Genomic DNA, 11,551 nt, shown 5'->3' on the forward strand with positions numbered 1-11,551 from the left:
AGCTGTTCAGGAGTCTTATGGCTTGGGGGTAGGATCTGTTTAGAAGCCTCTTAACCTTGGCGCTCCGGTAGCAAAGAGAACAGTCTATGACTAGGGTGGCTGGAGTCTGACATATTAGTTTTATAATGCTTAACTTGTTACGAGTGTACTGATATACTGCAATTACGACACGTGACATCCCGGCAACTTTAAGAAAAAAACTATATCGGAGTTGTCACGAGATTGCTATGCATAGCATGAGGCTACTAATATCTCCCTACAATTAATACAGGCGGTAGACGGCAACAACCCTCATCGGATATTCAAAAAAGGATTACAATAATGACCTGTATCCACCAATCCAAAGAAAGGATAGGTGGGAGCTAGGAAGCCCGCCGTGCCGCTGTGTGGACAACCGCTCCCATTGTTGGGGTGGAGACCGGTATCTTGTTAGTATATCCAGAATCTTTGGTTAGCCTCCCCATTCACTGTCTGTTAGCGAGTTAGCCTCCCCATTCACTGTCTGTTAGCGAGTTAGCCTCCCCATTCACTGTCTGTTAGCGAGTTAGCCTCCCCATTCACTGTCTGTTAGCGAGTTAGCCTCCCCATTCACTGTCTGTTAGCGAGTTATTCAAATTATCCCAAAATGTTGGACATCTATAGAAAATCAAGCGCTGTTTCCTTGTGAAAATGTAATGGGATGCATTTTGTGCCATTGTTTGGCCTCCCGACAGTGTGGTTTTGGTGTTTTTATTAATGTTCTAAAAACTGTGATAAAACACAGCCGAGTCATGACTGGGGAGGAGGAAAGGGGTGGGTGGGGTCGCAGTGACCACATCTCCCAGACAGAACACCCAGAGGAAATGACACACATTCCACACTGGCCTTATCACTGACACACACTTGTATAACTAACCATTTGGGGACACAATCTATTCCAATTAAAAAATTCCTAATTTTCCCTAACCCTAACCTGAAAACAAACTCCTAATTCTAACCTTAACTGTCTAGAAACAGCATTTGAACCTTGTGGGGACAAACAAAATGTCCCCAGTTGGTCAAAAGTTTTGTTCCTGTAGTATTATTTTTGTTCAGTGTGAGCGTACATGAGTCAGAACCCAAACCTGACTAACAGTTGGCTAAACTCTTCTATACTCTAACACGCAGGCAGCACGACAACAGCTAGCTACACTTCCTTTTTGCACTTTCTGCTTCTTCCACTAAAAACTCTCCCTCCCTCCCTTGGAAAAGTTCCTTGTTTTTTGCCTTAAAAGGAAAGACCCAAACTGACTATCCGCCCACCCATTCCTCTCCTCCCCCTCTCCTCTCCACCCATTCCTACCAGGGCTCACATTACAGACGGACGATGGAGGAGAGGAGAGTGGGAAGAATGGGGCCGTTTTACAGCTCAAAAGAGCCTGGCTCTGATTGGCTGAGAGAGAGAGGTCTGTGCTACATGGCTTCAGCCAATAAGATCCTAGCATTGGTCATGAAGTTGGAGTGTTCATTTTGGGGTCCCGGTCCATCTCTCCACTAAAGCTAGCAGGGTGCTACCAGAAGTAGCAGCACTGATTGGACTGGTCACCGCTCCAAGCGAACGACGACCCCGGCAGAAAACAAAGTCATGTGGTCTTCTGGCCTAGCGCATGTCAACACACATGGGTTAGAGCTGTGTGTCTCACATAGAACCAATGGAAGACAAAGGGAATGAGAGGACATGTTTCTCAATGCCTCATGCTGTTTTGTAACAATGGGCTTGCTGGCACAGATTCCTCATGAGCTCCACTAGGTCTAACTACAGCTACACCCACCACAGAGCTCCAGCAGACAGGGCTGTTCAACGTTGGTCCTGGAGGGCCCAAATATTTATGTTTTTCATCCTCTCCTTCCAATCAGGGCCTAATGCAGACCTGGGACACCAGGGGAGTGTAACTACCTACCAGAGCCACTCTGAGTTCACGAAATGTGGATCACCTTTTAGCCAGGTACATTTCTATGGCAACGAATCCTTCAGAACTAACTTGCTCCGGGGCAGGCTAACTCAGGGATAACTATTTATCCTGAATGATATGTCTAAGCTGCAAGTTGAGGACCAATGAAATCACCACACCGTGTGGGTGGACTATTTCAGATTGTCAATGATGTGTACGCCGAGGAACTTGAATGTGTTCACCTGGCTAGTTTGTAGTCGGCCATCCAGGACCGGAATTGAACAGCTCTGAGCTTAGAGGTTAATGTCAGACAGCTTACAAAAAAGTCAATCGTTTCTCAACTGATGTCTCGTGCCAACAGCACCGTGGCCATGCCCACAGACAGGAAGTTATGATAATGAGCAGAACAGGAAGAGCTCCATTTACTCCATTACTGAATGCTCCTCTCTGCTAGTGATGGGGGGGGGGGCATTTCATATCAGGCATGTTTGACAATGTCGCAATCCTATTTGTGTGTTAGTTGGCTGTACCTACACAAAGTCCAGTGTCTTATTTTTTATTTTTTTAAATAGAGCCAAATAGTTTTCAGCACTTATTTCCATGACTGATCAAAACGTGTAGTTCTCATGGCTCCCTTGTACCTCTGCAGACGACATATGGTGAGCAATAGGTTCGGAACATCTAATCTCACTAAAACCACAGTTTCAGTACTATCGTATTGTGAGGTCCCCGGCAATTCAATACATATCAGCACCTAAGCATGGTGATAATTTAGCATGGTGAGCTCCCTCAGTATGGTGATATCACATCGTGAGCTCCCTCAGTATGGTGATATCACATCGTGAGCTCCCTCAGTATGGTGATATCACATCGTGAGCTCCCTCAGTATGTGGATATCACATCGTGAGGTCCCTGGTAATTCCCAGCCCTACTCCCCTGTCCCCCTCTGCCGGAACATCCTGTTGTCCTCCACTGTCCATAACAAGGTTTCTTCCTTCCAGGGAGTTGGAGTAGAGCTGTAGAGAGTGGAGTTGGATTAGGAGTTGTTCCTCTACTTGGACCAGGTGAACACACACACGCGAGAGAGGTCTCCACAGAACACGCAAACAGAGCCGATGGAGAGTAGCGTGGCTTTGTCACAAAAGGGGAAGCTCCTTGTAGTGCGCTCTGACAGTCGTCGTACTCCCGTGCCACGTGAACACTATAACGTGCGGTATCATCCCTTCCGTCGCCATGGGGGGAAGTGTTGTGTAGGCGAGGAAGTTTGCTTGGTTCCTTGATCTGATCTATAGGCTATACATCCAACTAGCCCATTTTGCAACAATAAAGAAAATGGACTCAGCGACTGTTTAAACAATAACCCAAACATTGTTAGAATCCCCCCCCAAACATGAATTTTGTTTAGAAGTAATACTCGTGATTCTAGGCTGCTGGTTAAAAACAGGCTTTTTCTCCATGACCAAAACACAATGAACTATTTTTAGCTGATATGGGAGAATACATTAAAAGCAGCAAACTGGGATAACATTGTAGGTTAAGTATAAAAATACTTACCAGGGCATTTAATTATAAATCCAATTATTTCACATGGCGATGTAGAAAGCGAATCAAATTCAAAATCATTTAAAACTTCAAGATTGCCAAGCTAAACCAAGACAGCATTAAATAAGCAACTTATTTTGTATTGATAACTAGCGACTGTTCAAACAAACATTGTAGCGTTATAGAATCGCCCCGTCGTGTATTTAGTTTAGACGTGATACCGTTATTCTAGGCGTAAACAGGTGTTTTCCATCCATGACTAAAACGAATGATTCTATTTTTTAGCCGATATGGGAATACTTTGAAGCAGCTTAATCAAATCAGTATAATGTTGTAGGTTACACTGGGAAGTAGAACAATATTTGTCAGGGCATTTTATTTAAAATTATGAATCAGATTCTTTCACATGAGATGTTGGAAGCTAAAAGGCTAGCTAGCTTGCAGTGTTTAGCCAACTTGCTAGCAAAAAAGACAAGACTCTTCTTTCACAATAAATGAGAATCCAAACCCTTTGATGGATTCTTAGGTTTTTTGTTTATTAGTCATAAGTAGTGATTAGAGGCTATTGTGAAATGGTAGAACCTACTGTAGCCAACTAGCTAAAAACTGCTTTTTTCTCCATGACCAAAACATGAAGTTCTATTTTTTAGACAATATGGGAATGAATACACAAGCAACATATCAAACTAGAATAATGTTTTAAGTTACCAGCAATGAGAACAACATTTGCCAGGGTATATATATATTTTTTATTATTTCACATGGAGATGTGGGAAGCTAGCTAAAATGGCTAAAGCCAACTAGCCAGGTTGCCAGCTAGCTAATACTAGCAAGGGAAGGTGGGTGACTTGTTTTGACAAAATGAAAATAAATACTTTGTTATCGCCCCCTTGTGGATGGAAGTAGGCCTAGCGAGGATATCATGTTGGCAAAAAAAATGTCCGCTAAAACACGTAGATCAAAGGAGTGGAGCTTGTAGTAACCTTAACATCCTGACTTCTGAATGAAACAGGTCCAATCTAATAGACTCATCTCCAAGGTGGTTCTGAATGAAACAGGTCCAATCTAATAGACTCATCCCCAAGGTGGTTCTGAATGAAACAGGTCCAATCTAATAGACTCATCTCCAAGGTGGTTCTGAATGAAACAGGTCCAATCTAATAGACTCATCTCCAAGGTGGTTCTGAATGAAACAGGTCCAATCTAATAGACTCATCTATACATCTATACTCTCCAAGGTGGCTCTGTGCCTCTTAGGCTTCTAAGTACATTTGTGAGGAGAGGATCCTTAAAAATGTCATTTCCAATTATATGTTTTACAGATCAGCCTGTCCTGTACTGTTTAAATAGGCACTGTTCCTCATCACTGCCTCTCCTCACACACGCATTGCTAGGCCAAGTGAAATATAACTGGGAGGGTGAAAAACACACCCCCTGACACCCCCGCACACACCAACATTCCTCTGGCTCAGAGAGAAGAGACATCAACTGACACACTGCTTTATGGAACATGCTGCACAAACAACTATATCACACACCAACAGGTTTCAAGTGGTTTAGAGGTGCGTCATACAGCCAGCCAACTGATAGCTTGTTGTTCTAACAGAGACGTTCCGTTAGAACAACAGCCATCGGAGCGTCTCCCAGTTAGCCGCGGGGCCATCGGAGCGTCTCCCCAGTTAGCCGCGGGGCCATCGGAGCGTCTCCCAGTTAGCCGCGGGGCCATCGGAGCGTCTCCCCAGTTAGCCGCGGGGCCATCGGAGCGTCTCCCCAGTTAGCCGCGGGGCCATCGGAGCGTCTCCCCAGTTAGCCGCGGTGCCATCAGAGCGTCTCCCCAGTTAGCCGCGGGGCCATCGGAGCGTCTCCCCAGTTAGCCACGGGGCCATCGGAGCATCTCCCAGTTAGCCATTACTCTACCAGAATGCCTAACTGGGAGACATTCTGACAGAACACTTGATTGAATGGTTCCTGTGATTGTTGGGAATGGAGAGTGGCTAGTCAGAAATACCATGTTCATTAAGTCTGCCTTTATTTATGGAGTTAAATACACTACATGACCAAAAGTATGTGGACACCTGTCATATGTTGAAGCGTGATTCATCACTCCAGAGAACACGTTTCCACTGCTCAGGAGTACAATGGCGGCGAGCTTTACACCACTCCAGCCGACGCTTGGCATTGTGCATGGTGACCTTAGGCTTGTGTTCGGCTGCTTGGCCACGTAAACCCATTTCATGAAGCTCCCGAAGAACAGTTTTTGTGCTGACTTTTCAGAGGCAGTTTGGAACTTAGTAGTCAGTGTTGCAACCGAGGACAGACGATTTTTGAGCGCCATGCGCTTCAGCACTTGGCGGTCCCATTCTGTGAGCTTGTGGCCTACCACTTCATGGCTGAGCCGTTGTTGCTCCTAGACGTTTCCACTTCACAATAACAGCACTTACAGTTGACCAGGGCAGCTCTAGCAGGGCAGAAATTTGACGAACTGACTTGTTGGAAAGGTGGCATCCTATGACGGTGCCACGTTGAAAGTCACTGAGCTCTTCAGTACAGGCCATTCTACTGCCAATGTTTGTCTATGGAGATTGCAGGGCTGTGTGCTGGATTACATACACCTGTCAGCAACTATTGTTCAAATAGTCAAATCCACTAACTTGAAGGGGTGTCCACAGTTTTGTATATATAGTCTGTTACCAGGCCAACTCATTGATCCTGCTGCTTTATATATCAAAACCACAGCTACGATGTCAGGAAGAGATGGGACAGAGGAATGAGAGGGACAGAGAGAGTAGAGAGAAATAGAGTATAAAGAGAGATGTTAGAGAGAAAGTATATAGACAAAGTTTCCAAAAGTGTAATCTTGAATGCGAAAACCTGGAAAAACAAAATGGAATTTGGGAAAGAGCAGATTTTATAGGGCTCAACCTAATGATCATTTACATTACTTAGGCTATGGAAAAATCAGAAAGATAATATTTAAGACAGAAAGAGAGCACACTGCTGTACTCCCTGTTCGACCGCACATCAACGCCATCATTAAGTCTGCTGACAACACCACGGTTGTAGGCCTGATAACCAACAACGGCGAGTCAGCCTATAGGGAGGTGGTAAGTGAACTGGCATTGTGGTGTCAGGGAACATGCCCGATCCACATAAACGGGACTGCAGTAGAGAGAGTCACGAAGGAGAGTCACGAAGATATTCAGCATACAGCTCCTGGTCCTCTCCAAATACTACCGCTGCGTCATCGAGAGCGTCCTGAACGCTTGCATCACAACCCGGTACGGGGATTGCTCCGTCCACAACCGCAAGGCCCTTCATCGGGTAGTGAAGACGGCCGAGAACATCCCTGGGACCGTGCTCCCACCCATCCTGGACACGTACTCTAAACGGTGCCTGAGGAAGGCCCGCAGCATCGTAAAGGACCCCACACACAAGCTGTTCACTCCCTTACCGTCTAATAGAAACTATCTACAAGCCATCAGATTGCTGAACACTTGAACTGACTGACAGCCACACGCATCACAACTACTGCGACCACACTTACTACAACGCTCAGTTTGAGCCATTTACTTTATGTTCCTATTCTTATCTTTTATTATGTCTTGTTGTTGTTGCATTGTCCAGATGGAACCTGCAAGAAAGCATTTGGTTGGACCAGGTTCTCCCGATGTATAGCATGTGCATCCCCTACATACAACTAATAAAACTTGAGAGAATGAGAAAGGGAGAGTTGGTTAGATTGAAGGGTGTGGTCCTTACGTGAAAGGAGGAAGTGAAACAAGGAGGGATGTCTCCACTCCTCTCATCTCTAGAAATGGATCATGTGACTCAACAGGAGCCGTTAGAATAATGAGTCAAAGTTGTTGCGTTATGACAAGAACAGCCCTTATCCGTGGTATATTGGTCATATACCACAAACCCCCCGAGATGCCTTATTGCTATTATAAACTGGCTACCAACCTAATTAGAACAGTAAAAATAAATGCTTTGCCATACCCATTGTATATGGTCTGATATACCACGGCTGTCAGCCAATCAGCATTCAGGACTCAAACCACCAAGTTTATAAAAATAAATATCATTTTTTTGTGTGGAATTTTCATTGTTGGACATAAGAGTGTAAAAACACCAGGAAATCAGCTCCAAGTGATGTTAATTGAAGCAATCTGTTCCCAAGTATTCCCACAGTTAGACATGATCATATACAAATTCAAGCAAGGTTTGAAATGATTATGTTTTAGGCAAACATATCTGTTTGGGCTTCTTGCAGTCTACAAATGATTTGTAATGATGTTCCGGCCCCCGACCACCCGCCTAGTGCCTACTGTAGCATCTAGCCTACCGTCTACCATCTAGGAACAACATTAGCTCAACCACAGGCACTGCAAACTGATCAAGGGACAGATACAATCTTCCACATCTTTACATGACTGCCATCTCCCAACCAGGGACTGAGCAGGACCGACCCTGCTTAGCTTCAGAGGCAAACCATCAGTGGGATGCCAGGTGGTTTGCTGTTGGAATGAACGGAAAAAAACAAGCAGCAACAAGCCAGCGAAAGCAAAGGCCAGGGGGAACGCCACCAACGGCCAGGGGGAACGCCACCAACGGCCAGGGGGAACGCCACCAACGGCCAGGGGGAACGCCACCAACGGCCAGGGGGGAACGCCACCAACGGCCAGGGGGAACGCCACCAACGGCCAGGGGGAACGCCACCAACGGCCAGGGGGAACGCCACCAACGGCCAGGGGGAACGCAACCAACGGCCAGGGAAGATTGCAGACAAAGAGGGAAGATTTTGATTGCAATATCATTGGAAAAGTTTCACAAAATATATATATTTAGCATTAATTTACAATATAATTATTTTCTTACTTTTTTTTTGCTTTCTTTACCTTGGGTTTATATTACACTTTCAATATCATTCAATGTTCTGGACTTCAGTAGTGATATTAACGGCACAAAAGTAACTCCTGTTCAATGATCATAGTGGCTTACAGGAGGCACATTTAGGTATAAAAGGAGCTTTAAAAAATAAAAAGTCACCATTGCATCATGGTTCTCAAAAATGGTTTGTGATACAAATGTAAAATGCATATCAAATATCATTCCTCCCAATTAAGTGTCTATAAGAATTGCCAGAACAATCTGATACCAAAAATATTTTCGGATCAAACTTGTATGGAATTGCCCAGCTTGATGTTAATACCTTGGCCAATATATTAGCCTACTATAGCCTAATTGTAGTAACTTTTTGACCCGTCTATGGACACCAGCTTGATGTAAAGTAGACCACAGTATGTCTATCTATAGTAGGCTAACTATGTAGCGTTATTATAGTCTATAGTAGCTTAACGGTTCCACCCACCTACATGGTAGGGTAGGCTACACTTGAATTAAGTCATCCACCTATCAACACCAGCATGATATAACGTTACAGTAGAACTTTCTGACCCACCTATGGACACCAGCTTGATGTTCTCCTTGTCTAGGAACTCGAGCGCCACCGAGACGTTCTCGAGCTGCATCTGTCGGAAAGTGGGCCGCTGGTTGTATTTCCTGAACATCTTCTTCTGGCTCAACACCTCCAGGAGTCCGATGAGCCGCAGCCCGTCGCCCAGGTCCGTCTGGAGATTAGCGATTCGTTTGTTGACGCATTTCAGATGCTCGTTACACCAGCGGGTGAACGTGTTCTGTTGGATCTTCTTCCACGGCGCGTCCTCGGCAAGGTCCTTCTCTGTAGCAGGCATGTCTGCGTCTTTGTCCGGGGAAAGGGCGTTGAATGCAGGCTGGGCCGACTGGTGTTGGCGGAGGTGGGAACCACTCATTTTTATGCCGTCGGGTCTCTCTCCGTTCACTGGCTGGGGTTTAGAGGTGGAGTCTGTTGGACGACCGCTCCCTCTCTCTCTCGCTGCTTAAGTTTGTGGCTGTGGGATAAAAGAAAGAAAGAGAGGAATGAGAACTAGTGAAAAGAATGGATCGCCTGGAGTTGTGTATTTGTAGAGTTTTATAAGAACAGAAAACTCCATGAGAGTTAAGTTTGTCCCGCTGGTGACGCCTCTGTAAACTATACAGAGAATTGGGGTAGAGAAGCTCCAATTCCCTTCATTCGCACATTACTGTAATTATAAGGTTAGGCCTGTACTCATGTTACCAGAAGTATAGCCTATCACAAAACAAGATCATTTAACCAGCTTCCTAAATATTCTGAAAATAAATGCAGATTTCCCACTTCATGCAGACAGATCAAGTTAACATGGGATGGGCGTGTATGGTATGACTGACTAGACACTCCCGAACCAAGAGGTTGTAATGAACTGGAACACCAGGGGTATTTTATCCTGCGGGATCAATGAGTCTGTAAACAACCACAAATTACTGTTGATCTTCTGCTTTAATAAACATGATATATGTATGTATGTATGTATGTATGTATGTATGTATGTATGTATGTATGTATGTATGTATGTATGTATGTATGTATGTAATATATATATATATATGTATATATATATATAATGTATGCGTGTATATATGTATATATATGTATGTGTATATATAAATATATATATGTATGTATGTGTATATATACATACATACATATATCATGTTTAGCTTAAATTATGGGAAATTATGTGGATATATTGAAGCAACATTTTTTACTAGGATTAAATGTCAGGAATTGTGAAAAACGGAGTTTAATTGTATTTGGCTAAGGTGTACGTACACTTCCGACTTCAACTGTATGTCTGTGTGTGTGTGTTTGGTTGTTCAGTCAATTAGACCAGGGTTTCCCAAACTCGATCCTAAACCCACCCGGTGCACGTTTTGATTTTTGCCCTAGCACTACACAGCTGATTCAAATAATGAAAGCTTAATGATGAGTTATTTTAATCAGCTGTGTAGGGCTAGGGCAAAAACCAGAAGGTGCACCCAGGATCAGGGGGGGGCCCCGGGACCGAGTTTGGGAAACCCTGAATTAGACCAAGCTCATTTCAAGCTTATCTTTAAAAATAAAAAATAAACATTTAAAAAATAAATATATATATATATATACACACTACCGTTCAAACGTTTGGGATCACTTAGAAATGCCTTTATTTTTTAAAAGAAAATCATTTTTTTTTTGTCCATTTAAATAACATCAAATAGATCAGAAATACAGTGTAGACATTGTTAATGTTGTAAATGACTATTGTAGCTGGAAACGGATGATTTTTAATGGAATATCTACATAGGCGTACAGAGGCCCATTATCAGTATTTAGCCGTGCTATATTGCGCATCTACCACACACCCCAAGGTGCCTTAAACACTATTATAAACTGGTTACCAACGTAATTAGTAACAAGAAATCATTTGTCATGCCCGTGGTATACGGTCTGATATACCACGGCTGTTAGCCAATCAGCATTCAAGGCTTTACACCCCAGTTTATAATTTCCTTTATTCTTTTCCACTAACCCTACCACCCCTCTCCACTCCTCTCCTCTACCCTCCCCCTCTCCACTAACCCTACCACCCCTCCCTCCCCTCCCTCCTCTCCACTAACCCTACCACCCCTCTCCCTCCTCTCCCTCCCTCCTCCTCTCCTCTCCTTCCTCTCCTCTCTCTCCTCTCTCTCCTCTCCTCTCCTCTCCTCTCCTCTCCTCTCCTCTCCTCTTTCCTCTCCTCTCTCTCCTCTCCTCTCCTCTCCTCCTCTCCTAATTGGAGTAAACTAGTGGACAACAACACCTAGGCTTCTACTCCAGCTCATACATACTATATAATTTTACAGAAACAGTATATTTTTATAATAATGTTGTTTGTTTTTTATTCGTAGCCCTATTTCTGTTAGTTGAGTGACAGTTAAACAACCCAGCAGGTTGTTAAAGTTCCTGCACCTAACCATTCCTTTTGAATCCATGAGTGCACTTTAAGGCGGAGGAGTACATGGATTTGGATAATGTGTGTGTGTGTGTGTGTGTGTGTGTGTGTGTGTGTGTGTGTGTGTGTGTGTGTGTGTGTGTGTGTGTGGTGTGTGTTGTGTGTGTGTGTGTGTGTGTTGTGTTGTGTGTGTGTGTGGCTATGCTAACCCGTTTCTAACCAGATGATGTACCG

General features: G+C 44.2%; 1 protein-coding gene across 1 annotated transcript in view; it reads right to left on the minus strand.

Moving 5' to 3' along the window:
• The window catches only part of flna (filamin A, alpha (actin binding protein 280)), an 84,346-nt gene that overhangs the window by 65,210 nt on the left and 7,585 nt on the right, over positions 1 to 11,551 (minus strand). Inside the window, 1 exon segment of the mRNA XM_070439600.1 lies at positions 8,911 to 9,379. Coding sequence (XP_070295701.1) covers positions 8,911 to 9,280 — 370 coding nt within the window. The 5' untranslated portion in view covers positions 9,281 to 9,379.

This window comes from Salvelinus sp. IW2-2015, unplaced genomic scaffold, assembly GCF_002910315.2.
Source record: "Salvelinus sp. IW2-2015 unplaced genomic scaffold, ASM291031v2 Un_scaffold1796, whole genome shotgun sequence".
NCBI lineage: Eukaryota > Metazoa > Chordata > Actinopteri > Salmoniformes > Salmonidae > Salvelinus > Salvelinus sp. IW2-2015.